Below are 26,918 nucleotides of genomic sequence, written 5' to 3' on the forward strand. Positions count from 1 at the left end.
TCGTCTGCTTGGTTTAAAATTACTTTTTTCCTCGTTTATAATAAAACCGAGAGATATTAGGAACTCTTTTGTCTTCTTTAAATTTGTCAAGCAAGATTTGAAGTTTAACCCCATACAGAGAAAGTCATCGAGATATACTACAGATAAAAATCCTTCCTCTCGAAGAATATTGACAACGGATTTTAATATTTTTGTAAATAAAAATGGAGCTGAACAAAGGCCAAATGGGACGCATGTGAACTCATAAATTACCCCTTGAAATATAAATCTAAGATATTTTCTATCTGATTTATTCACTTGTATTAAAAAATAAGCGTCTTTGAGATCAATAGTACCCATAAAAATTCCTGGGGCGAGTAATCTACAGACTGTTCTCATGTCTTCCATTTTAAAGTGATCTACATCGATGAATTCGTTTAGATCTTTCAAATTAATTATAAATCTGTTAGATCCATCTGGCTTCGGGACCAAGAAGAAAGAGGATATGAACTGGTCATCGGTCGGTGTGACTTTCTCAACCGCTCCTAACTTTAATAGTCTTTGAATTTCTACTTCTATAGCAGATACTTCAAGATCTGTCTAATTGCGCTCGGGTGGTGGTCTCGGTTGGTATGGTTTTGATTTAAAGGGTATTTTATACCCCTTAATAGCTTGTAGTATAAAAGGATCTGATGTAATTGTACACCACTTGCTTAAAAATGCTTTTAACCTTCCTGCAATATTTACCTGAAGTTTGTTGTTTAGTATCGGCTCCGATTCTTGTTGCTCTGACCCCTGTGCTGACTCTGTGGACCTTTCGATTGGTTGGAGTATTTCTGGCTGTAGCTCGGCTTGCTTTTGCTGGACGATTTTGCTTTTGTGCCCGTCTGAGCTTGATATCTTGTCACAGACGGGCTCTTGGCGTTTAAATGGTTTGCTGGAGTTCCAGGCTTCTTAGAGGGCTGTTGAGATTTTATATCTGTCCCTATTTTATCAATAATTTTAGATTCTTTGATTTTTTCTCCCAATTTGTCTCCAAATAACAGCTCACTAGTCTCGGTTTTCTCTAATAGAGCAGCCGTTTGTTTGTTCAGACTAGGTAGAATGCAGGCTCTTCTGGCAATAGTCTGTCCACGGTACAAGTCGATTAAAATTTGTGAGGATTCCCACAAGTTTTCCAGCATCTTTTTTATGTCGATCTCTTCTCGTTTCTTTGTGAGTAAAGGATCGATAACCAAACTTAATGCTGATAATGCAGAGCCAGCTAGGTTCTGAGTATTTGAGAAATATTTATCTCTCTTTAAAGACCCGTCATTGAGTGACGCTGCAATTTCCGGGTTTAGTTTTGGAGCTTCCAAAGAACATTCCCCTTTTCTAGGGTATTTTTTGAGTAGAAGCTCCTTAGCTTCTTTTGTTTGTTCCGTCTTAAGCCAGATTTTCCAGCGATTAGCAATATGAGCTGATAGTTTTAAGCCTTCTGGCTCAGTTGTTGGTGTTTCTCCGATTATTTTTAAGATTTCTGGGTCCAATTCCACGGTTTCTGTCACCTTACTAGTTGATTGTTCTAGTGATTTTTCCCCAGTTTCGATTTCTTTTGCTAAATCTATAACTGGAGGTTCTCTCTCTGTTGGTGTGTCGTTTACAGTGCTCTTTGGAGTCTCTGTAAGAGAGAGAGAGAGAGAGAGAAATAATTTAATTTAGTTTAATTTAGTTATGTCTTACCTCTCGTGCGTTTCTTTCTTCACTCTGCCTTCCCCACTCTCTCTTTGCGCCTGCACTTCCACCTGGGGACTTACTTACTACTTATAACTAGAGGCGCGAGTACTTCGGAGCACAGCGCTCTGGGATCCGTCTATAAGCTAACTGGCGCGGGCCAGGAACCTCACATTGATAATATAGGGACCGTAAGACTCCATTACAAACTTACCCTGACAGCCATACAGACCGCAAGTTACGGCCAAATTGTATCGCTAAGTTGTCGTCAATGTGCGACCGTATTGTGAAGGTAACTTGACAGTAAGCATTGACGGGCAAGGCTTGACGATAACTTTCCTTTAAATTGGAGATAACTTTTACCAATATGGCGAACTGCGAATTTTTCGCTTAGAGTCGATAACTAATTACCAACAATAGATAATTGGATGACTAGCAATTAAATTTAAATGCTTAAATAGGTGGCGCTGTACGATAATGCTTAAATCTGGAAAAATTTAGAAAAAGAAAAAAAAATACAAATAGCTTTCATATCAAATGAAAATTTATTACAGAAAACTATTATTATTATTATTATTATTATTATTATTATTATTTTGTTATTAAATGCTCAGGGGGGGTTATCCCCGGAGTCCGATTCTCCGAGGGCCCAGCCTGAGCTCCATCCGTTACTGCTGGACCACTCCGCATAACAAGGCGGTTAGTGATCACAGCAGGCCAAAGTCATTTCCCTTAAGAGACGGAGAGAACCAAGTAAAACAGCCTTCTGCATCCTAACTGCCAAGAACTCAGCTTTTGATGAGCAAGCTGGAACTTTGGCAAGTGAGGATACAAAAGACTGTTTCATCCCTCCTAGGACGCCAACAATCAGGACGAGAAGCTTGACGCGGTAACCTGGGTAAAGTTTGCCAATTTCAAACAGGAGATCCTGATATATTTGTCTTTTGTGCTCTTCTTTGGCTGAGATGTTGTATTCAGCCGGGGCCGAGAACTCAATGACATAAATGTCACGAGTGGCCTTGTCGAAGAGCACAATATCAGGTTTGTTGTGATCTATCCGCCGGGTTGTTGCAAATGGCATGTTCCAATAAATTTTGCAACTGTCATTCTCAACAACCTGGGGAATATCTCCTGGCAAATAAGGCAGCACTGGTGTCACGTCAATACCGTAGCAATGACGAAGATAGTAGTATAGTACTCTCAGGGCAGCATTGTGACGCTGGATATATGCACCTCTCGCCAGCACTGGACATGCCGACAAAAGGTGCATAAGCGTCTCCGGATGTTGTCTACACCTCCTACAGGACGTGTCCGGAAGCTGCATCTGGAGCACCTTGCTACGGTACTCAAGAGTGTTAATGACACCATCTTGGCAGGCAAATATGAACCCTTCAGTCTCGGACATCAGGCCCGCTGACTTTAAGAAGGAAAACGTCAGCTGGATGGACAAGCCATGATCACGCACGTGTTTAAAGAACACACTGTGCATGGACTTGTCCATCAGTTCGCCAAGGAGTAGTTTTTCCTCGGCGTTCCTGATGACGCTCTTAAATTCCTCCTTTCGGAGTTCCATAAGAGCGTTTATTTCTCCAAGACCAAGGGTTCTTGCCGCATATATTGCTGCCTTATATAAGAATGACCCCTTATGCGCATTTTCATGTTTATGTACAATTTGCATAAGAAAGTCATCCTCGTCTGCAGTGAAATTGACAACTTCGTGTGTTAAACCCAGGACCAAACGGTCGTGAAGCCGCTCCAAACTCTGCAAACCTCTCCCACCGATGGACCGGGAGAGGTATAATCTGGCGACTGATGAATTGGGGTGCATGCTCCGATTCATATTAATGATCTTACGGGTTTTGATGTCGAGATCTCGTAAATCCTTTCGGGCCCATTTCAGGACACCGAAAGAGTATAGTAAGACTGGGACAGCGAGCATGTTAGTAGCTGAGACTTTGTTTTTGCCGGAAAGTTCGGAGGACCAAATTTTCCGGAGTCTCCTAACATACTCGCTCTGGAGAGTTGTTCGGACTTCAGAGACCGCATGTATGCGGTGCTCTACCATTCCTAGATATCTATACAACTCCCCGACGTCTAATTGTCTTAAGACGCTCCCATCCACTAATTCGACATCATCACCAGTATCAGAGCACTTACCCCTCGCCAGATGTACGACCGCACACTTGTCCAACCCAAAAGACATTCCGACATCTCGTGTGTACTCTGCTACGATGTTGAGGGCCGCTTGTAGATGATCTTTATCAGCGCTATACAGCTTCAGATCATCCATGTAAAGCAGATGAGTAATCGAATAGTTTCGATCACCCGGAGGCCCCACAGAGTACCCACGAGTTTTACGGAGAGCAACAGATATAGGCAGCAGTGAAATGCAAAACAGCAGAGGGCTCAAGGAATCGCCTTGGAAGACCCCTCGTTTGTACTCTACAACTCCGGTTACGTGCAATGCGTTTCCACTTCCAATGTGAAATCGCGTTCGCCAGAGCTGCATTGTACGCCGAATGCATTCCACTATTTCGGGATTGACTCCCAGGCATTTGAGTAGATATAAAATCAACTCATGTGGAGTTGAGTCAAATGCCTTGCGATAGTCAATCCAAGCCATTGACAGGTTGCGTTGATAGTAGATCGCATCTTGTAAGACGCATCGATCCACTATCAGGTTCTCCTTGCAACCTGACAGGCCTCTTTTACTGCCACGTTGTTCATATATCTGTTGCCATACAGGCTCTATCTGCTGCAAGATACGGTTATTTAAAATTTTTGTAAAAATTTTATAAACCGCATTCAAGCAGGTGATAGGCCTGAAATTCTTAGGGTCAGACAAGTCACCTTTTTAGGTATCAGTACGGTTCGCCCTTCTACAAGCCAGTCCGGAATCGGATCGTCAGCTCTAATGTATGATGTAAATATGCGGGCCAGATGGAGGTGGGTAGAAGTAAACTTCTTCCACCAGAAGACATTAATGCCATCTGGTCCCGGGGCAGTCCAATTTTTGCTGCCATTTAGAGCTGAACGAACTTCATCCACACTGACTGCAGGGCTCTCTTCATCAGCATTCTGTCGACGGTGTTCCCGACAGAATACTTTGAAGTCGTGCAGAGCTGGAGTGTTGGCGTTCACGTTTGGTTGATCTCCATACAACTCAGTCAAAAAGCTTCCACCCGCTCAGGTGTTGGATAATTCCCGGTAACATCGGTCTTTGGTGTCAGAAACCGTGAAGGGCTGGATCGAAACAACGAGTTGTCGACCAACCGCTTCAGCCTTTTCTCTAATGACTTTTTAGCAGCCACTAGAGACCGCAATTTATTAAGAGACTCTTCCTTGATGACAAGAAGAGTACTCTTGTTCAGTGTGTGATGATGCCACCGAAGTTCAGCAGCAATGCGCCGAATTCGGGGCGTGTATGTTCTTTGAGTTGTGTCGAACTCAATCACACACTGAATGCGGGAGACCTGTTTCCGGGATATGTCAATTTTCAAGCCAAGTTGTGAGATGCGCTGTTTCAACCTTGCCTCGATCGAGAGACAATGTCTCTCTCTCGGAAAAGCCGAAACTGCTGCACCATACACAACCTGGCTCACAGTGAGCAGGGTGGAATCCTCCAGGATGTTCGCACGGAGATCTTCGTTTACCGCGTCAAGCTGTTGTTGGGAGTAAGTTATCTTTTTCGATATACTTACTTGCCGTCCTACAAAGGGATTGTTGTTGTCTAAGGAGGAACGGCGTCGCTCTTGGTGTAGTTGCGCTGGAAAGGAAAGTCTATTAGACTGCCTTCTGTCCGGCACAAGCGATCTTCTATTTCGCCGAAGATGAGCGGCATAATTACGCAGGTGTTTGGGCGTAAAATGCGCTAGCTCCGGATGCATATCACTCCAAAGAGTGTGCATCCGGGCCATATAGCCGCTCACCCCCGGCTCGCTACGTTGGTAGCACACCAAGAGATCGACTCTCAGTTCCTCCGTCCACTTAAAGTACGTCCTTAAGGCGCCAGGGTCGTCATCATTCATCGGGTCCGGCGTGCTCCTCCCACCTGATGAATGGTCCTCATCCGAAAAGGACCGGTTGTGGGGAGCACTTCTGAGTTGGTATCTTGTGGTAACTCAGTTATTTCCATGCAGTGGGTAGTTGGCCCACTGCACGGGCTACGTCGTTCGCCTACAGACCTGATGTTATGGTCTGCGTTTCCCGCGATGCGCCGCTTGGAGGCCACGTAGCAAGCACCGCTTATTATTATTATTATTATTATTATTATTATTATTATTATTATTATTATTATTATTATATATTATTGCCAAATTTTCATTTTCTTATTAAATAAATAAATAAAATTATGCAGTCTCATCTGCATTATCAGCCTTTTCCTTTGTACTTTTATTAGTATTTTCTTCATCTGAGCTCTCGTTTACTGGAATCCAAGTACTATTTAAAATAGAAACACTTGTTCTTCTTTTCTTGGCTGCTGGACCTTCAGATTGTTTCTTATTTTTGCAGCGTTGATATATGCGGGAATTCCCAGCCTTCAATGCTTTTTGTATAGCATTCTTTACATCAGTCTCAGTGCTGTTGGGATACATTTCCAATAAAGCTTCTGCAAAAAAAGAATATTAACAATGAAAAGTCTAATACAATTTACATGATATTGATAAACTAGTCAATGACAAAAAATAACGGAAAAATACTGAGAGCGGTCAATTAATAGTGAAAGAAAACGAATCACAGCTCTATGATGGTCACAGAAATAAAAAATTCTACAGCTTGATGAAGGTAAATTGGTTAAATGAAGTAGCAGGATACGTATTGGGTTTAGAAAGGTCATATGAAGCATTACATGTCAAATTATCGAAATTTATAACTAAAACTCCAAATCGAAGGGCTTAGACTTAAAATGAGAAAAAAGAAAAAAAGCATTGGATAAAAATTAAAGTTCTTAAGCATAAAAAAGACCCACTTATAATCAATGCATACGTACTACTTAAATCATAAGTAAGGCGCCTGGAATGCAGCGGAAACTTTTCATCACCCTCAGTTCGATGCCCAATCCAAACCAAATTTGGTATTAGTTCTTCCGAGATCAATCTATTTTGCTGTAATATTTCTCGGGTATTTTCGAAAATGTCGGTACGTCGAAAATGGAATTGTAACCATGTTCTCTGTAATGAAAATAAATAATATAATTTTTTTTGTTCTACATTTTTAAAAGATTTTATAAATAAAGATGATACTAAATGGGACAAATACGTCATAGATGATGGTTATAAATATAGAAGAGTGTATGCTGTTGGGTCGGAAATTAACAGTGGACAGCCGAAACAATATGTTGAAAATACTATTACCATGTTAAGCAATTATGGGACATCTGATACGATGAAGGGTAAAGATACCTCTACCCTTCATACCTGATACTTACAGCGACGGGTCAGGTAATTAAAATTCGAGACGTCATGACACTAAACACGCAGGGTGAATAAACAACGAGCTTACCATTTCATTCTGCTCCTCAAGTGTAGCCTTGTCGTATTTTTTTAAATCAGGATACGTCAGAAACGGGACAGACTTAGGCTTAACAACCCCCGAATTATTTTTGGTAGCGCGAAGAGTCCCTAGAGTTTGTTCAATATTTCTGTAACAACATAAAACCATAAGATGTGAGCTATACGTATTTTCATGCACCAAAATGGTAAATAAATTAAATAATTAATCATTACTAATTCTTTAAAAGAAAACTTCTCTGCAATCTATTTATAATATACTGTTAAACTTACGCAAGACGCTTGTTGTGACACTCCATGTGTTGCAGTATCACGCTAAATAAGTAAAAGAAGTAATAATTAAAAATATACTCATATTTTGAAACCATTTTAAAGGCGTTCAGCATATAAAAAATCAATTTTAAGTGCTATACTTTGTTAAGCAAATTACTTACTTCTGAGTACTATCAATTTTATTTAAATTCCCCTGCAGATCAGAAAGAGTTGCTAGTATAGTACGAGCATCTTTCATTGGCATTACAGCAGACGAGGGTATAATTTTTAACGACTTTGACCCATTCGCTGAAAGATTATTAGAAATCTGAAAATAAACATAATCATTAAGTTGGATGCATTCAAAAGCATATGTCTTTAGCGTTCTTGTCGTAAATATTTAGGTTTACAAAAATGATAAAGAATTATATTATGTTACAAAGACCTGCACAATTTGTCTTCTCGAGGGACTTGGCATGGTTCGCATCTCAATATTTTCATTGACAGCACCACTCAAAACAGGAGTCGCTGGCCGTGAATTATTGTTCTAAAAATCAAAATATTATTCATTTATAAACAATTATTATAAGGCAAAAGCTCTAGTATTGGCTCATGCACCAGTTCCTACTCATTCCATACATTTGTATATCTATATTTGTAAATATATATACAAATACATGTGGGGCTTTTACTTTATCATAAAACCATTACAAACCTGCTGAGATGTTCTTGATGACCTGGGTGACATTAGTACCTGCATATTTCTAACAGCTTCCGAACTCAAAACCGGACTTTGTGATCGCAACTGATCACTATTGTTCTAAAATGAAAAATCATCGAAAATTTTAGTGCTGAATTCGTCAAAAAAAAGTAATCAAAGAAATTATGGAAAAATAATATTTGACAAGTGAATAAGCCATTATTATAGGTATATTGCCATACATCAATAAAAAAATCCTATGCAAAAATTTTGAATGTAGTTTAGTCAACAAGATTGAAAAGTAAAAAATTATTGACAAAGGTCCAAAAAATATAGCTCACTAATATCGAAATCGCATAGAGAACAAATGTTTGTAAGAAATTTTCAGCAATAAATAAAAAGCAACCGAGAAAACAAATTATGAACAACATAGGTAATTAAGAAAAGTAAAATAAATAAGCTTATGCAGAGAAGGGAAAGCCAGGAAACAGGTTTATGTTATGAATACTATCATCTGCAACTGAATATTTAAAATTCAACACGAAGATTAATCTGACATGCAGTTTTTGAAAGAGAGTTTGTAAATCTTTATTTATAGCGCACACTCAAAGAAGATAGACATTCTGTCCTCCATAGGTACTCTGTTAAAGTTTCTAGAAAAAAAAATTGTTATATGTTCAGTGTATTCTGTAACTTGTATTCTAATTTCATGACAAAATAATGTCAAAACTGTATTTCTGACGGTTACGTCTCATACATTTTTAGTACCTGTACTTGTACATTTATGATTACACATTCTTACAACGAGCTGTCGTGCTCGAGTTGCAATTCTTAGAATGGTAGACAAATGCATCATATAACCCAATTGATCGCTCAAAATCAGAGACTAAATAAGGCTTAGCTTTAAATTGATGTAGTGTTGATGCTATCTTCAACCTTACAAAATTGCGTATTTTTTTAAACTTTAATTTGTAATTAAAATCTTTGGTCATGATCATATATTTCTGTAAATAACAAAAAAAAATTTTTAAATCATGATTATTTATAATGTTTTTTAATAAAATATATTCGAATTCGTTGAAGAAAATGGAATAAGTAATGTAAGAAATTACTTTCTTTGTTAAAAAGGCATTGTAGGGGTAATGCTTTTATGAATATAAAAGGTTTGAAATTGAATCATAAATTTAAGTACCTGCCACTAACATTACATATCTACCTGGCAGTCAGCCCCTGTCTACCTGCCCATATACGTAACGTATATTTGAGTTATTTGTGATAATCAGTATAATCTCTTTTTGTTACTTCATTCATCAATGCGGGTATTATTAAATAACTCATCTTCCACCGAAGATGTAGACTTTGCTGAAAACGCTCTAAAAACTTTTGTATTAACATCTGAAAATGTTTATGGTTTAAAATACCTTACGTACAATGCACATGGGCTTTTACATCTAGTTTCTGATTATAAATTATATGGTCCTTTAGACTCGGTATCAGCTTTTCCATATGAAAATAGTATGCCAAAATATCGTGATTTTGTAAGAAAGCCGGAGAAGCCGCTCCAACAAATTTTTCATAGAATTCAGGAGCAATTTCAATTTCCCGACACAGTTGAAAATAATATCAAAAAATTCAAAGCTTCTAAAATTCATAATTGTGGCCCTATACCAAGAACAATAGAAAATACATCAATTCAATATGAAAGCTTGCAAACACCAACTTTTTTTTTTTCTCTTCAAAATACCGACAATACAATAATTACTAATGACAATCGAATTGGTATTATCAAAAACATAATTTCTTATAATACGGAATATTATTTTGCTGTATATTTCTTCGAGAACTTACAACCGTTTTACACGATCTCAGCACAACCTTCTACTAAATTTGGAGTTTTTTTATGTACCTCTCTCGATGACTCTTGCGCTGTTATTATTACATATAATGAAATGAAAAGTAAATGTTACCGGATGCCAATGTGGGTTAACAAGCCCTTCTTAAACAAGAATGTAAACGATGAACAATTAAATAATGCATATGTTGCAGCAGTTTTATAGTGTTGTGTAACTTATAATGAAGCAATCTATTTTTAAGATATTTATAACAGTTCATTATATCTAAGTAAATCTTTAACTGCAGCCTTCAATCGCGAATCTGTTATTTATTGTTTATATATTAGAAATAAATTATTAAAAATTCGAATTTATTATGCTCAACTTTGATTACCTACTTAATCATTCAGTCATACATACACTAATAAAAATTTCAACTTGAATCGAGAGCAAGAATCTTGATCCAAGAACACCATTTTCTAGAAAAGAGAAATTATTAAGCTGAGAAATTTTTCTTGAATCAAGAATTATCTATTGGATCAAGTATTTTTTCTCTTCTCTCCAGAAATTCTTTTTCTACAAAATGGTGTTCTTGGTTTAAGATTCTTATCTTTGAACTAAGTGTAAATTTTTATCTGTGTATTTCTTTTAGGGTATTATATTATATTTTATTTATCATTTATTTATATGATTAGACATTTATTAATAAAAGTAGGATCAAAAAGATTGACGTTTTACAAAAACTTTTATTCAAAAATCTTGTAAAATATTTGTTTTTCAATTGCAAATTTTCTTGTACACTATCACGTTTCAAATCTTACCAAGAATCAAAATTAAAATTACCAAGAATACAGTCCATCAGAAATCTACATGCTGATTTCTACAAAAAGGAAGCCAGACATTCCACATATCAAAAAATAATCATTTAAAATTAACAGATGATAGATAAAATTTGATAGGATAAAGACAAAAAATAAGGCATAAATTTCATTCTTATTTTAGCATTTTACATATTCAATAATTATTTATGAACTTCATTTTCAGATAAAGGAATCATCAACGTGGACGGTTTTTCCAGGAAGTATTGCTGATGCTGACAACAATCATCGGAACGTCTATTGCAACTTTCTCTTAATCTGTTAAATATTTTCATTGGTGCATGTATAATATATATTTTATTTATTTATGTTTTTATGATTATTATATTTATGTTTACTATAATTCGTAAATAAAATCAATCATTCGTATTTCTTGTGAGAATAAATACTACGATAATTATTTAAGAATTTATTGAGTAAAGATACCTAATTATTATAAAAATAATACTAATACTATAATAGTAATAATAATAATATTAATAATAACAATAAATGTTTAAAAGAATCATGAGTAACTTTTATTACTATCTACCATTTATTATGCTTTAAATAAACTAAGCATATATGACCAAAAATCAATTAAATATTTTTTTTAATTAATTTTGAAATTTTTCAATTTCAAGTTAACGTTTTTTATTTATTTTTTTATTAATATTAACTCTGATACTTTTAAATTATATTTTATTGCACCCCATCATTGGTCACGAAGTTTTAATTTTGAGAATGGAATGTTAATTAGACTAATTTGTGGATTCCGAATTTACTCTTATTCTATATTATTGCATAATAGAAAAATATATTAAATTATATTATAGTAAATTGATATCAATATAAATACATTATGATATAAGAATGTTATTCTTGTTATAATTATATGCTTAACAATAATTTATCATCACTTAATTTGCGTATATTCTAACCTATTTTTTGGTGAAATTACTTATATACAACTTACTAGAAAATGTTTACCTAACAATTGTTGTGGTTAAGTTGATCGCAATTTTCTATTTAAAGTTGATGATAATTTAACCGCAACATTTTGAAGGAAAAGACTTTCCTATAACTTTCCTTCAAAATGCGGCCGTACATTTCCGACAACTTATAGTGCATATTTAACACATATTGTAGTCAAACAGAGAACGGCAAGAACTTTCCGTAAACTTGACGACAACTTAACGGAAATCACTGAAGTACAAGTTCTTGCCGAGAAAGATATGGCTGTCAGGGTATAAAGTAAACGTTTAGTAAAAGTGTTTCAAATCGTTACTGTAATATGTCCTACGTTGTCTCAACAGGTAGCAACGAGTAAATAAAAGGCAACCTGTTCATCTATTTTATTTTTTCCTTCCTATTGTAACAGATATTAGCATGTAGTGCATGATTTATATTCAGTTTTCCTAAATATACAAGTTTATCTCAAAATAAACTTAAATAACTAAAATTTTAAAATCTTTCTTTTCTTTTGCTTTACTTAGAGTTAATTTTCCATAAATTCGTAAACAGTAAAATAGGCTTCTCGAGGCCAAAATCAGCGAGGACCTTACATCCTTTCAAATTTCTGAATCGCTATCTGTAATCATAGTCAGATTTAAAAATAATATGGTGTATGAACCGCTCAATACTCGTATTAAAAATATAAAAATTAATTTCGTTACCTTACGGAAACTTGTAGTTGGGTTTTAAGACTATTTCATAGCCTTTACGCCCCATCTCAAACTCCGTTTGTTAGCTTAAAGGAAGTTTAACCTTCGCCGGTAATTTATGTTATTTTTATTTCACATCTATTTTTTAGTATTTGTTTGACTTACTGAATTGGGTTCACATCACCACTCACATCAGCTGGCTTTAATAACATGCCTGCATAAAAAGAAAGACATCGATTTAGACTTATCAAAGACTAACTGCTCGTCGGATATAACGAATCTGTAACGGGTACGTTTTCAAATTTTTGAATACACAAATCCCTGACTCGAAATTTACTCGCCGGAGGCCAGGGTCATAAACGGGAATTTATATAAAAAAAAATAACTAAATTATATAAATCAAAACACTTCATGTTAATTGAAAAATTCAAGAAAGAAAATCTATTTATTGACCTGATCATGTTAATCAACAATATAATCAATACAAATCAAATTGAACAATAGGGTGATTCAAAAAAAAAGAATATTTTTTTTTTCGTTTGGTACTCTGAAAAATAGGTTCCTAGACACCTCTAAGAAAGCCTCTCCAAGCATGAGTTCTTAATTGTAACGGGAAGGTCCTCCTTCTTACAGTTTTCTATTTTTTCTTATTATCAGATAGAAAAATTTATATCTCGCTTTCAACTACTTGAAAAAATATCTTGTTCCTTAGATTTTGTAGGAAATTGAATGCTCTACAAAAAGGTCTCTTACGATTTTTTCGTAAACCCAACCGTTTAAAAGATATTAACGGTTAAAGTTTGATTATTTTTGGGAAAATTTTTTATTTCTTATGAATTTTATAACTCAATGAAAAAAATCATTATGAATGATGAAACTCATAGTTTTGTAGGAAATTTACTGCTCTATAAAAATGGTCTCTTATGATTTTTCGATCAAGTTGAGCGTTTACGAGATATTCATCGTCAAACATCAATGCATATTAATTTTTCTAGTTTTTGATCAATAATTCGAAAAATTTCAATTTATTCTGTGAGTTTCAAGGAAATTTAGACAAATTTGAGTTTTTATTATAAAAGCAACTCCTATAGATGTTTTCTGTTCAAAAATTCATTTGAAAGTTTTTATTCTAATAATATTTTTTTAAATTTTATCTTTAATAATTTAAAATCTTAATCGCGTTGTCATTTATTATTATGAAATTTGTTCAGTGCGTATTTTTAAATTGTTTTTCACAAAATATACATAAAATTTTCGTTCGAGGGGATTTTTGTTTTGAATTCCATTTCTTCTTCTGTTTGTCTTCTGAAACTAACGCCATCTATGTTTTTTACTCTCAACTATCTTCAGTATCTACCCATTTAATACCGTATTTTCAGTGTTCCTAAAACTGATCATCTTGAATACGTAATAAAATAATTCATTTTAAATAAGTCTTATAATCATCACATAAATTTATTTATCATCAATTAACCTACAATGAATAAAGAAATACGTTTTATCGGAATACCTCTACAAAGAATTTCGGAACGTAAGTTACCAAAAGTGAAAGAGGTTATGCGTGTGTTTTTCTACCAACTTAAAATTTTAAAGTATTCAATCAAACAAAGTGCTAAAAATTCAGTTGACCAAGTTATTGAACTGTGGAGAAAAAATCAGATTCCAACTAGTGGAGCTCCTAATGCAGTCAAAAATTTCTTCGCTATCACAGTCAATGGTTAAAATTACAAAAATTTCGATAAAAAGAATTCAGCGCAAAACCAAAAAGAAATGAAATTTCAGACTGATCTTGAACAATTATTCGACATTGTGAGCGAAAAATCCTTAAAAGTGCTTGATGATAATATTAGAAAGTTGTATTTGGATCAAAAATTCGGTACCCATAAAGAGATTCTTTCTAATAATGTACCTGTATCAAACTTAACCACAACTATAATGGGAATAGATGAGAGTAGTAAGTATCTGAGATATTTAATTATTATAAAGTCAGGTAGTAGTGTAACTTTTCATAGATGACTAGATGACATTTGACTAGACAATTTTTGGAGTCCTTTCTTAATTATTTGTCATCAAAATGAATAAATTCTATACATTTTCTTCGTTTAATTTATAAAACAGATCTTATTCCAGACTTAGATCAACCGTCTACCAGTCATGCGATTGTTCCAAGTGAAAAATCAGAGTCGTTCTCTACGTATACATTAAGTGGAGTTACAAATTTTGGATCTGATTCAGAGTATGAACCTCCAATTCCGACAAAACGAGCAAAACTTGATGTCTTAACTCCTGAAGTCATTTTTGGACTCGACCGAGCTAATGTCAGCAGTAGAAATGCGATGTTTATTATTGCTCCGGTTTTATTAGCAGTAGGTATTAAAATTGAAGATACAACGCTCAGTTATAGTTCAATTCAACGAGCTCGTATGCTTCAAAGAGAAGACATTGCTAAAGGACTTAATGACAACTTTAAGACACACGATAAATACGTTGTGCATTGGGACGGAAAAATGCTGAATGACCTTGTTGGATCAAAATCTGTGGAACGGCTACCAGTTATTTTAACTGCATTTGGTACCGAACAATTACTTGGGGTTCCAAAAATGAATTCTGGGACGGCAGACAATCAAACATCAGCCATTTTATCGACATTGAGTGAATGGGGTATTACTAATTATGTTAAGGCGATGTGTTTTGACACGACGGCAGTTAATACAGGTAACTTATCAATGATAATTTAATCTAAAAAATATTTAATTATTAACGTTCTAGTTTAATTTTTATTGCTTACTGAATTTCACTTTTGAAATTATTGAGAATTATTTACTCATTTGGATTTTAAATATAATCTACAATTTGTTGAAAATATTAAATTTAACGATAGTTATCTATTTTCTTTATACAGGAATTCATAACGGTACATGTAAGGCAATTGAAAAGACTTTGGGAAGAGAGTTAATCTGGTTACCATGTCGTCACCACATTTTTGAGATCATATTGAGAAGTGCATTTGAAGTATATTGGCCTGTGTCATCTGGGCCAAACGTACCAATGTTCGGAAGATTTAAAAAATCATGGGATGAAATAAATAAAACTAATTATAAATCTGGAATTGAAGATACTGTTGTTGCTGATATCATTTTGGATAAAAAAATGAAATATCTAGTTTAATTGCACAATCCTTACAGGTATGATTTAACTGCGATTTTAAGAAAAAAATTTTCTTGTTTCTGACAAATTTTTAATTGTTTTTGATAGTTACTACAACCCCGAGATGACTATAAAGAATTGTTGGAATTGTCGTTGATTTTCCTTGGAGAAATGCCTCAAGAAGAAATTTTTTCAAACGTCCTGGTGCAATTCATCATGCTAGGTGGATGGCGAAGGCAATTTACAGTTTAAAAATGTTTCTATTCAGAAATGAATTTAAACTTTCTAATAAAGAATTGGACGGTCTTCGGCAAATTTGTATATTTATAGTTACACTGTATTTAAAAGCTTGGTTTTCATCAACTTCTGCAACAACTGCTGCTAATCATGACTTGCAGTTTTTGAAAAATTTATTCGAGTACAAAAATATCAATTCATTGATTTCTTCAGCAACTTGTGAAAAAATGATTTTAAATACAGTGTAACTATAAATATACAAATTTGCCGAAGACCGTCCAATTCTTTATTAGAAAGTTTAAATTCATTTCTGAATAGAAACATTTTTAAACTGTAAATTGCCTTCGCCATCCACCTAGCATGATGAATTGCACCAGGACGTTTGAAAAAATTTCTTCTTGAGGCATTTCTCCAAGGAAAATCAACGACAATTCCAACAATTCTTTATAGTCATCTCGGGGTTGTAGTAACTATCAAAAACAATTAAAAATTTGTCAGAAACAAGAAAATTTTTTTCTTAAAATCGCAGTTAAATCATACCTGTAAGGATTGTGCAATTAAACTAGATATTTCATTTTTTTATCCAAAATGATATCAGCAACAACAGTATCTTCAATTCCAGATTTATAATTAGTTTTATTTATTTCATCCCATGATTTTTTAAATCTTCCGAACATTGGTACGTTTGGCCCAGATGACACAGGCCAATATACTTCAAATGCACTTCTCAATATGATCTCAAAAATGTGGTGACGACATGGTAACCAGATTAACTCTCTTCCCAAAGTCTTTTCAATTGCCTTACATGTACCGTTATGAATTCCTGTATAAAGAAAATAGATAACTATCGTTAAATTTAATATTTTCAACAAATTGTAGATTATATTTAAAATCCAAATGAGTAAATAATTCTCAATAATTTCAAAAGTGAAATTCAGTAAGCAATAAAAATTAAACTAGAACGTTAATAATTAAATATTTTTAGATTAAATTATCATTGATAAGTTACCTGTATTAACTGCCGTCGTGTCAAAACACATCGCCTTAACATAATTAGTAATACCCCATTCACTCAATGTCGATAAAATGGCTGATGTTTGATTGTCTGCCGTCCCAGAATTCATTTTTGGAACCCCAAGTAATTGTTCGGTACCAAATGCAGTTAAAATAACTGGTAGCCGTTCCACAGATTTTGATCCAACAAGGTCATTCAGCATTTTTCCGTCCCAATGCACAACGTATTTATCGTGTGTCTTAAAGTTGTCATTAAGTCCTTTAGCAATGTCTTCTCTTTGAAGCATACGAGCTCGTTGAATTGAACTATAACTGAGCGTTGTATCTTCAATTTTAATACCTACTGCTAATAAAACCGGAGCAATAATAAACATCGCATTTCTACTGCTGACATTAGCTCGGTCGAGTCCAAAAATGACTTCAGGAGTTAAGACATCAAGTTTTGCTCGTTTTGTCGGAATTGGAGGTTCATACTCTGAATCAGATCCAAAATTTGTAACTCCACTTAATGTATACGTAGAGAACGACTCTGATTTTTCACTTGGAACAATCGCATGACTGGTAGACGGTTGATCTAAGTCTGGAATAAGATCTGTTTTATAAATTAAACGAAGAAAATGTATAGAATTTATTCATTTTGATGACAAATAATTAAGAAAGGACTCCAAAAATTGTCTAGTCAAATGTCATCTAGTCATCTATGAAAAGTTACACTACTACCTGACTTTATAATAATTAAATATCTCAGATACTTACTACTCTCATCTATTCCCATTATAGTTGTGGTTAAGTTTGATACAGGTACATTATTAGAAAGAATCTCTTTATGGGTACCGAATTTTTGATCCAAATACAACTTTCTAATATTATCATCAAGCACTTTTAAGGATTTTTCGCTCACAATGTCGAATAATTGTTCAAGATCAGTCTGAAATTTCATTTCTTTTTGGTTTTTCGCTGAATTCTTTTTATCGAAATTTTTTTGTAATTTTAACCATTGACTGTGATAGCGAAGAAATTTTTGACTGCATTAGGAGCTCCACTAGTTGGAATCTGATTTTTTCTCCACAGTTCAATAACTTGGTCAACTGAATTTTTAGCACTTTGTTTGATTGAATACTTTAAAATTTTAAGTTGGTAGAAAAACACACGCATAACCTCTTTCACTTTTGGTAACTTACGTTCCGAAATTCTTTGTAGAGGTATTCCGATAAAACGTATTTCTTTATTCATTGTAGGTTAATTGATGATAAATAAATTTATGTGATGATTATAAGACTTATTTAAAATGAATTATTTTATTACGTATTCAAGATGATCAGTTTTAGGAACACTGAAAATACGGTATTAAATGGGTAGATACTGAAGATAGTTGAGAGTAAAAAACATAGATGGCGTTAGTTTCAGAAGACAAACAGAAGAAGAAATGGAATTCAAACAAAAATCCCCTCGAACGAAAATTTTATGTATATTTTGTGAAAAACAATTTAAAAATACGCACTGAACAAATTTCATAATAATAAATGACAACGCGATTAAGATTTTAAATTATTAAAGATAAAATTTAAAAAAATATTATTAGAATAAAAACTTTCAAATGAATTTTTGAACAGAAAACATCTATAGGAGTTGCTTTTATAATAAAAACTCAAATTTGTCTAAATTTCCTTGAAACTCACAGAATAAATTGAAATTTTTCGAATTATTGATCAAAAACTAGAAAAATTAATATGCATTGATGTTTGACGATGAATATCTCGTAAACGCTCAACTTGATCGAAAAATCATAAGAGACCATTTTTATAGAGCAGTAAATTTCCTACAAAATCTAAGGAACAAGATATTTTTTCAAGTAGTTGAAAGCGAGATATAAATTTTTCTATCTGATAATAAGAAAAAATAGAAAACTGTAAGAAGGAGGACCTTCCCGTTACAATTAAGAACTCATGCTTGGAGAGGCTTTCTTAGAGGTGTCTAGGAACCTATTTTTCAGAGTACCAAACGAAAAAAAAAATATTCTTTTTTTTTGAATCACCCTAATGTACATACACTATTTGTATGACTTATATCGTTATAAGTCGACTAAAATTACGTACAGTAAGTCATTTAAGTGTTTCCAGGTACAAATCAAAATTTACTATCAATTTTAAATCACATTATTTTGTTTCGTTTGCTGATAAGACTATTGATTTCTCGAGTGTTAATTTGAATAATAATATGATTAAGACAATGAATTATGAAAAATTGCCGTAGTTAACAAACGATGGAAATTATCATGCGCAACAATTACTGGCTACCATTAATGATATCGAGTATAGGTTATATATACCAAGCACAAAAAGCTTGCAAAATATTGTACGGTGACTTATTACATGGTGAATAATATAATGATCAGTAAGTAATTTTTTTCTCGACTTCTGTTTGTTTCCTTTGATGTAATTATTATCATTCTCTCTTTACAGTGAAGTACAACGAGAATAAGAGCGTAAAAGATGTGATTATAACAAAAAATGCGAGATATTATGTATGTAACAACCATTTGTTAGTAAATTATGAATAGAACCCTCTACTAAGCCTGCCTATGTATATGGTTGATAAATCCATTTTTTTCAGTCTCTACAAGGGACAAATTTTAAATACTCTGTGAGAATGTAAAAAACGAAAGAACAAATGCAACGTTTTTTATGAAATATGTAATTTCTGTATTTCTAAATGGCGTAAATTGTAATTAAAAAAATTTCAATGTAAATATAATTTCTAAAAAAATCTTAAATTTACTTTGATGATTTTTTAACTATCCGTTAAGAAAACCGAAGATTTTCAAAAATCGTGAAGTCATTGGTTTTACCTCGTGTTTCGAAAATCGAGTGCTCATCACGTCAAAAGAAGAAATTTTTACAAAAAGATGTAAAATCCGAACAAAACAGTTCCACTGTAAAAAATTACGCCAAGTACACGTTCACAACCCTTGATTTACAAAAATGCCAAGGAGAAATTATCATTTTACAAAAAGATGTAAAATCAAAAAAAAAAACAGACCAAGTAGCCGTTATGATCTTTCATAATTGAAAAAATTTTGTGACAAATTTAACGAATAAAAACAATTTTTTAGACGTACTTGGCGTGCGTCATTGAGTACCCAAAATTTTTTCATTTCTAATAACTGAGCCAGAGAACTGATATGAAAAGCGATTTTACGGACAATTCTTTCAGCCCTTCCTCACCAAGTCATTAACTCCACTGATGATCATTTTGATGCAACCATATGAATCGATAACAATTGAAGTTCATGCTTGTTTTCATTATTTCACGGATAAGATTGATATTTGTACAACTAAATAGCTTCCGAACATTTCATTCAGATCGAGAAAAAATGAATCAGTTTATTAATCGAATGAACTGTTAATTAAATTGACTTCATTAGAAAATATAGCATTAATAAATGTTCAAGAAACATCGGAGCCCTATTTTAAAGTAAGATTTATTTCTACTATAAATTAAAAAAAAAAACAGGATTTTATCACGAAATTTGATCATTAATTTACTAAGCAATTTTTATAATTAATTCAGTAATCATTTTTCTTGCCACCAGTATATTTTTAACTTCTCGCTAAAAAAATTGAAAATTTTTTGAAGGTCACAGAAAACTTACATGAGTACCCCCACGAGGGTGTCACTGTGTGTGTGTGTGTGTGTGTGTGTGTGTGTGTGTGTGTGTGTGTGTGTGTGTGTGTGTGTGTGTGTGTGTGTGTGTGTGTGTGTGTGTGTGTGTGTGTGTGTGTGTGTGTGTGTGTGTGTGTGTGTGTGTGTGTGTGTGTGTGTGTGTGTGTGTGTGTGTGTGTGTGTAAACCTCCCATAACTTATGAACGACTTTACCGATTTCATCGTGGTTGGCCCATTTGAAAAAACATGAACGAACTTGGATTTTGAATACAATTTTGACCGATTCCGATAGATGGATTTCAAGATATCTCAAAAAAACCGTGAAAAAATTTGAGAAAAGTTTTTGTTTTCAAGTTGCTTTTTTGGAATAACGTTTAAACGGCTCAGTCGATTATCTCCAAAAACTAATCAGCTCTTGATCTTGAAAAATCACGTCAATTGCCGCTTAACCAGTCAAAATCGGTTAATTCGTTCAAAAGATATCGTGAATGAAAGAAAACCGAAAAAAGTATTTTTTTCGGAAGTACTCCTAAATTTTAACGTTCGATCAATGCGAACTTAAAAATTCTTTACGGGGCTTAAAAAACGGCGTTGAATGCTGCCAGCCACTTGAAAATCAGTTCATTCATTGGAAAGTTATTAAAAGTTGTACATTAAAAACGATGTTTAATCAAACTTCTATCAGACATACAGCAATGCTGTGAAGAGGGAAAGAACAGGAGATAAGGTGATTATTGAACTACTGATATTTGACATCAATGAGTTACCTGAGGGATATTATCACGTTATCACGATTCATCTGAAAAAATTTTGGGTACTCAATGACGCACGCCAAGTACGTCTAAAAAATTGTTTTTATTCGTTAAATTTATCACAAAATTTTTTCAATTATGAAAGATCATAACGGCTACTTGGTCTGTTTTTTTCTTTTTTGATTTTACATCTTTTTGTAAAATGATAATTTCTCCTTGGCATTTTTGTAAATCAAGGGTTGTGAACGTGTACTTGGCGTAATTTTTTACAGTGGAACTGTTTTTGTTCGGATTCAACTATCTATGTGGTACATTTAACCATCAGAATAGTATTTGCAATCATTGATGTAGATAGTCTGATTTTACAATACTCAAATGGTAGTATTTACCATAAAATTCTTTCCATGTAATAATAAGAATTTGTTGGCGTAATAAAGACGATTTGTCGAAGGAATAAAAAGAATTTGTAAGAATAACAATGAGAATTGGTTGGAATAAAAAATAAATTTGTTACAGTAAATTTTATAAGAATACATTTAAAAAGTAATAAATTAATATTGTTATTGCAACAAAATCACTTTGTTACAGCAACAAAATCACTTCGTCGTCAAGACGTAACACACGGTTGAGTATGTTCTTGTATGATCATACACGATCCTTGCTTGAGCAAGTCTGATCATGCATAGTTTATTCTTGGATATGATTGATTACGCATACTAACTTTTTATGCTCTCAGAATCAACAGATATTAGCATTTATAATTGAGCGTGACTTTGAATGGTGATACAGGATTACAGTTGATCAAGTTCAATCACGCATACCTATTTTTGAGTGGTATGAGCTACATAGACTGTGCATGGCTATGTATAATCATGCATGATTGAATGGGTCTGTTTGACGTCAACAATGAGTACGTTTTCATTAAATGTATCATACATGATTGATTATTACTTTGCTCACAGTTAATTATGACTGATAATTGAATATTGAACCATTTAAAAATTGATAAAATTATTGTAGAGTCTAATATTTAATAATATCGGAAAATTTTCTATTGTTTTAGAATTCAACTATTCCAATTCTAAGTGGATCTTCACTTCAGCTAATCGACTGGATTACAGTAGGTATTACTCTTCTAGCTTCAGCTGCTATAGGAGTTTATTATCGTTTTACAGGAGGACAGCAAAAAACTGCTGAGGTAAAAAGATTTAGAACCATTACCTCGTATTAATTACTCATTCTTATCACCTGATAATTAAAGTTTCAGCCTAGTCATATATACTCATGCGTAATCGTTGATATATGATCAGATCTAAAAATTTTCCGGGTCCAATCATGTGTTTACATCTGATCATGTATAATTATGCAAAATCGGTTATATATTGATACTGCTATTTTAATACGTCGTATCCCACAAAATTTGACAAATTGACTTTTTTTGAAAAATGAATATTTTTAAATAAATATTTTCATCTGTCGAATCCCATTTAATCAATGTTAAAAATGAATTGTTTTTACCGCCTGCTGTAAAATTTTCTAAATGTGGGATACGAGGTATTAGAATTGCAGTATCGATATAGTAAAGATCTAAAAACTAACTTGGTCTAGTTATTTCTAATTATATATGTGGTTATTCCGATCAATAAAAAATCTGATATAGACATAATTACCTGGAAAAAAATAAAATAAATCTACGTACATCTAAATTTTGGCGAGTTTCTTGCGACATGATCTTGTGCAAGGCACATGCATGAATGGAGACTATAAACTGAGGGTTTTGCACATAGTTCTGCAATAGGAATCTAGCTTGATGACATGTTCCTTAGATAGTGCAATAATTAAAGAATAGCGACTTAGCTCGGAATACCCTAGAGTAATTAGGACGAGTTTTTTAATTCAAAATTTTTTTGAAATAATATTGGATTATTTCATACTTCTTGAATTTTACGAACAAAATTTTAGTGAAGAAATTACAAAAAAATATTTCTTCCCCGAGAAAAAATGTTTATATATAATCATATATGATTATATATGGAATCACATGTATAATTATGTACAATTATATATAACTACATATAATCATACATGATTATATATAGAATTGTATATAAGGTTATATATAATCATATATGATTATATATGACTATATATGAAGCAATATACAGCCATGCAGGATTATATATAGTCCATATATAATTATATATAAGTATATATAATTATATGTGCTTATATATAATTAACATATATAAAAATTGTTTCTCTGAAAAAAAATTTTTTTTGGTAATTACAAAAAGTGTAAAATGATGTTTATAATTACGTTTAAATAATTCTGAAATACAAAATTTGTTATATTTCCTGTGAGATGTTTTGGTCGGCTCTGCTACTACCGAATAGTAAAATCTGTTGATTATTCATAGGAATAATGTTATAAATAAACGTATAAATAATTGGCAAATAGTTTCAAATACAATTTATTAATGAGAAGAAAATATTATAAGTAGTAACAACTAAGTGGTTCAAAAAAGACTGACTACTTACAAGAAGGTAGTAATACAATAATCCCTATTGGTATTTATGAGTAACATATTAAATAGGATAATTATAGAAGTATATAAGTATGCATGTTTGCTATAATGATTAAACTTTCAACAAAATCCTTATTTATTTTGTTATTTAAATAAGTGTTATATTATAATGAGATTCGGTAAAATGAATAAATTATGACTTATAACTATCCAACTATATTATAAAATCAATTTTGATATTATATTTATGATAAACTCATATGATACATTGGGTAGATCATAGAATCATCAACATCTAAGACAGCAGCACAGCAGACAGAAACTTCAAGACGAACGGAGATCACCAAAGTTAAGCAGCATTGAGCAGGGTTAATAGTTGGATGGGTGACCGCTTGTGTTATAGCCGTAAAATTATGCCTAGAGATTTTTTTTTGCATTTTAATTGGTTGCAGAGAATTGCGTAGAACCATATTAAATACTCTATCCATAAAATTAACCCAATAATTAATTAGATGTAATAAATATATAATTAAACATGGTTATATATAATTATATATGATTATATTTGGCTATTTTTCATCTATAATCATTTATAACCAATTTATATATATATATATATATATATATATATATATATATATATATATATATATATATATATATATATATATATATATATATATATATATATATTTATATATATATTTTTTTTTTTTTTCTCGGGTTCTCAAAACGTTTCTCAAATAATTGGAAAAAATTTCCAATACGATTTTTCTTAACTAAGAATTTTTTTGAATTTTCTTATATAGTATAAATGTATATCAGTCAGATCTGATTAGATATAATTATATTCGAATGTATATAGATCCGTACATAATTACACTAGTGGAAAAAATAATGGGTTAAAAAAAATATTCCAAATTTTAAGTGGTTTTTCGAGTAGCTGTTATTATGTATAATTACGTGTGAATACATGTATAATTGTATGTAATTTTTTTTACTTCAGTCGTCATTTTGTGATTATTTATAGAACTTGATGATTACTTATATGTAGAGCTTGTGATTACTTAAATAGAACATTCTCTTTTTTTATCTAAAAGTCTGTGGCTCCAATGATTAATAATATTTTAATCTATAGTATCTTGCGAATGAAATAATAGATACTGTATTAACTTTTAAAAAAATTAAATTTCACAAAAAATAATAGTTTTGTCAAGTTTAAAAATTGTTACTCAGGCCCTCAAGCAATATATAGTTCCATGTACTAAATAAATAATTCCATCAAAGTTTTATCTCTTAATTCTGATTCTACCTCTATTATTTTCTTGATTTTGAAATAATTATAAATTCTAAAGCAATGGAGCAACTTCAAAATTTCGTAGTCATTTTTACGATTTTATGTATACATAAATAGTTTTATAAATCTACATATAGATGTCATTATTATATATACACTGATAGAAGGATTTGTTTACATTTAATAAGCTTTACTAATTGTTAACAAATAGTTTTTTAACACCATAGGATTTAACAAATATTTATTGACTGTTAACAAATATTTAGTTAACATAAAAAACGAAAATAGCCGTTTTCTTTTGACATTTTTTATAACCCTATAGCGGAAATACCTGATAATAATTTAATTCACTAAATAAATAACGTTTTCAATATTCAAAAATACAAAAGATAATTATGAGCTGTTATAGAATTTGGTATTTTATATTAAACGATATTATAATGTAATATGATTTTTAAAAATGATTTTTGTTTATAAGTAATCTTCATATCATATGACATTGCATGCAAAACAAAGTTAATCACCGAAATATTTATCAAGTGGTAATCAACATTTGTTAACTATTAATAAATATACTAATAAGCTATTAATGAATACTTATAAACTATTAATAAATATATTTTCCTCTCAAACAAATATTTATTAAATGTTAAAACATATTTATCAAAATTTAACAAATTATGTAATTGTCTTCGAATAAATTAAATTATTAATATGAAATAAATTTTTCTATCAGTGTATATTGATAATTAATAATTTACAAATTTGATTAAAATATTGTTCAATACGCATCGATCATTTATCAATTTGCATTACTTGTAGTTGTTACAAACTTTGCTCTTCAAGTAAGTCTCATAGGTAAACAGGTAAAGAAAACAGGACGTTCGCAGTTAAAATTTTAGCGCATTTTTTTTTCAAATGCCTTGTACTAATCTTAAAAGATACTGAAATTTTTAGGAATGTATTTTTTTTTAAATATGAATTTTTTAATTTCCAAAAAAAAAAATTTTTTTCGTTTTTTGCAACTTTTATTCAAGGTAAAGTTATGCAGATACATAGTATTGCAATTTTTAGCATTAAAAAATTCAATGAATGACGTGGAAATATTAAATAATAAATTAGTTTAAACTTTTTTTTTGTTTTTTTGACATAATCTTAAAGTCAGGTTTAACACATGATATAATTTCATATTTTTTTAACGCATGACATACTTTGTCCGTTTCTCCACTGCAATTACAGTTTTTAACGCTAAATAACTCAAACAAGTATTAATTTTCAATGAAAACCAGAAATAAAAATTACGAAAACGGTTGACCCTTAAGGCCATCAGTAGTTAAACAGGGGGTGCTACTCAGTCGGCAAAACAGATTTGTGGGTTCATGTCCATACTGAGGGATCTACATTACCGATTGTGCGTTCGTGATAAGTATCATCTGTAGATGTGGGCGACCTGTTTTACCGACAGTTTGAGGATATGGTCGAGGTTTTGCAGGTGGCGCTGGTGGTGAATTCCGCCGCCATCTTACTGTCCGCCATTTTTAAAATTTATCCGCCATTTTGAATTGTGAATCCGTCATTTGAATCCGCCATTTTGAATCCGTCATCTGGTGGCTGCTATCAGCCATTTGAATCCGCCATCTGGTGGCTGCTATCTGAAATCCGCCATTCTGAATCCGCCATTTTGAATTTGCTATCTGAAATCCGCCATCTGGTGACCGCTATCCGCCATTTTGAATTGTGAATTCACCATTTTGTTAAAAAATGCACCTGTGATCT

The 26,918-nt window shown here is 32.3% G+C and overlaps 3 protein-coding genes and 1 long non-coding RNA gene across 4 annotated transcripts in view; 3 read left to right on the forward strand and 1 right to left on the reverse strand.

Annotated features, from left to right (window-relative positions):
* Nucleotides 1–6,041: 6,041 nt before the first annotated feature.
* On the reverse strand, nt 6,042–9,227 carry LOC141528011 (uncharacterized). The gene is made up of 10 exons (XM_074243833.1): nt 9,091–9,227; nt 8,923–9,040; nt 8,758–8,807; nt 8,170–8,274; nt 7,900–8,001; nt 7,637–7,782; nt 7,476–7,517; nt 7,195–7,333; nt 6,683–6,863; nt 6,042–6,301 (listed from the first exon to the last, which is right to left on the reverse strand). The coding sequence occupies exons 2-10, from the start codon at nt 9,008–9,010 to the stop codon at nt 6,042–6,044; spliced, it is 1,113 nt and encodes a 370-aa protein (XP_074099934.1). The 5' UTR covers nt 9,011–9,040; nt 9,091–9,227.
* A 5,087-nt stretch (nt 9,228–14,314) lies between these two features.
* LOC141528013 (uncharacterized) lies at nt 14,315–15,675 on the forward strand. Its single transcript, XM_074243834.1, has 2 exons — nt 14,315–15,222; nt 15,410–15,675. Exons 1-2 carry the CDS (start codon nt 14,844–14,846, stop codon nt 15,673–15,675), a joined length of 645 nt encoding a protein of 214 aa, XP_074099935.1. The 5' UTR covers nt 14,315–14,843.
* A 3,474-nt stretch (nt 15,676–19,149) lies between these two features.
* LOC141528130 (uncharacterized) lies at nt 19,150–19,639 on the forward strand. Its single transcript, XR_012479318.1, has 3 exons — nt 19,150–19,299; nt 19,368–19,429; nt 19,519–19,639. It is a non-coding gene; the product is annotated as an uncharacterized LOC141528130 (long non-coding RNA).
* Nucleotides 19,640–22,196: 2,557 nt separating this feature from the next.
* The window catches only part of LOC141528014 (putative sodium-dependent multivitamin transporter), a 65,410-nt gene continuing 60,688 nt past the window's right edge, over nt 22,197–26,918 (forward strand). The window contains exons 1-2 of the mRNA XM_074243835.1: nt 22,197–22,208; nt 22,384–22,518. Of these exons, the coding sequence (XP_074099936.1) occupies nt 22,197–22,208; nt 22,384–22,518 (147 nt within the window). The remainder of the gene's footprint in view (nt 22,209–22,383; nt 22,519–26,918) is intronic.

The sequence above is a fragment of the Cotesia typhae genome, unplaced genomic scaffold (genome assembly GCF_013202065.1).
Source record: "Cotesia typhae breed Kobodo isofemale line unplaced genomic scaffold, CoteBio_Ctyphae contig_42, whole genome shotgun sequence".
NCBI classification, from domain to species: Eukaryota; Metazoa; Arthropoda; class Insecta; order Hymenoptera; family Braconidae; genus Cotesia; species Cotesia typhae.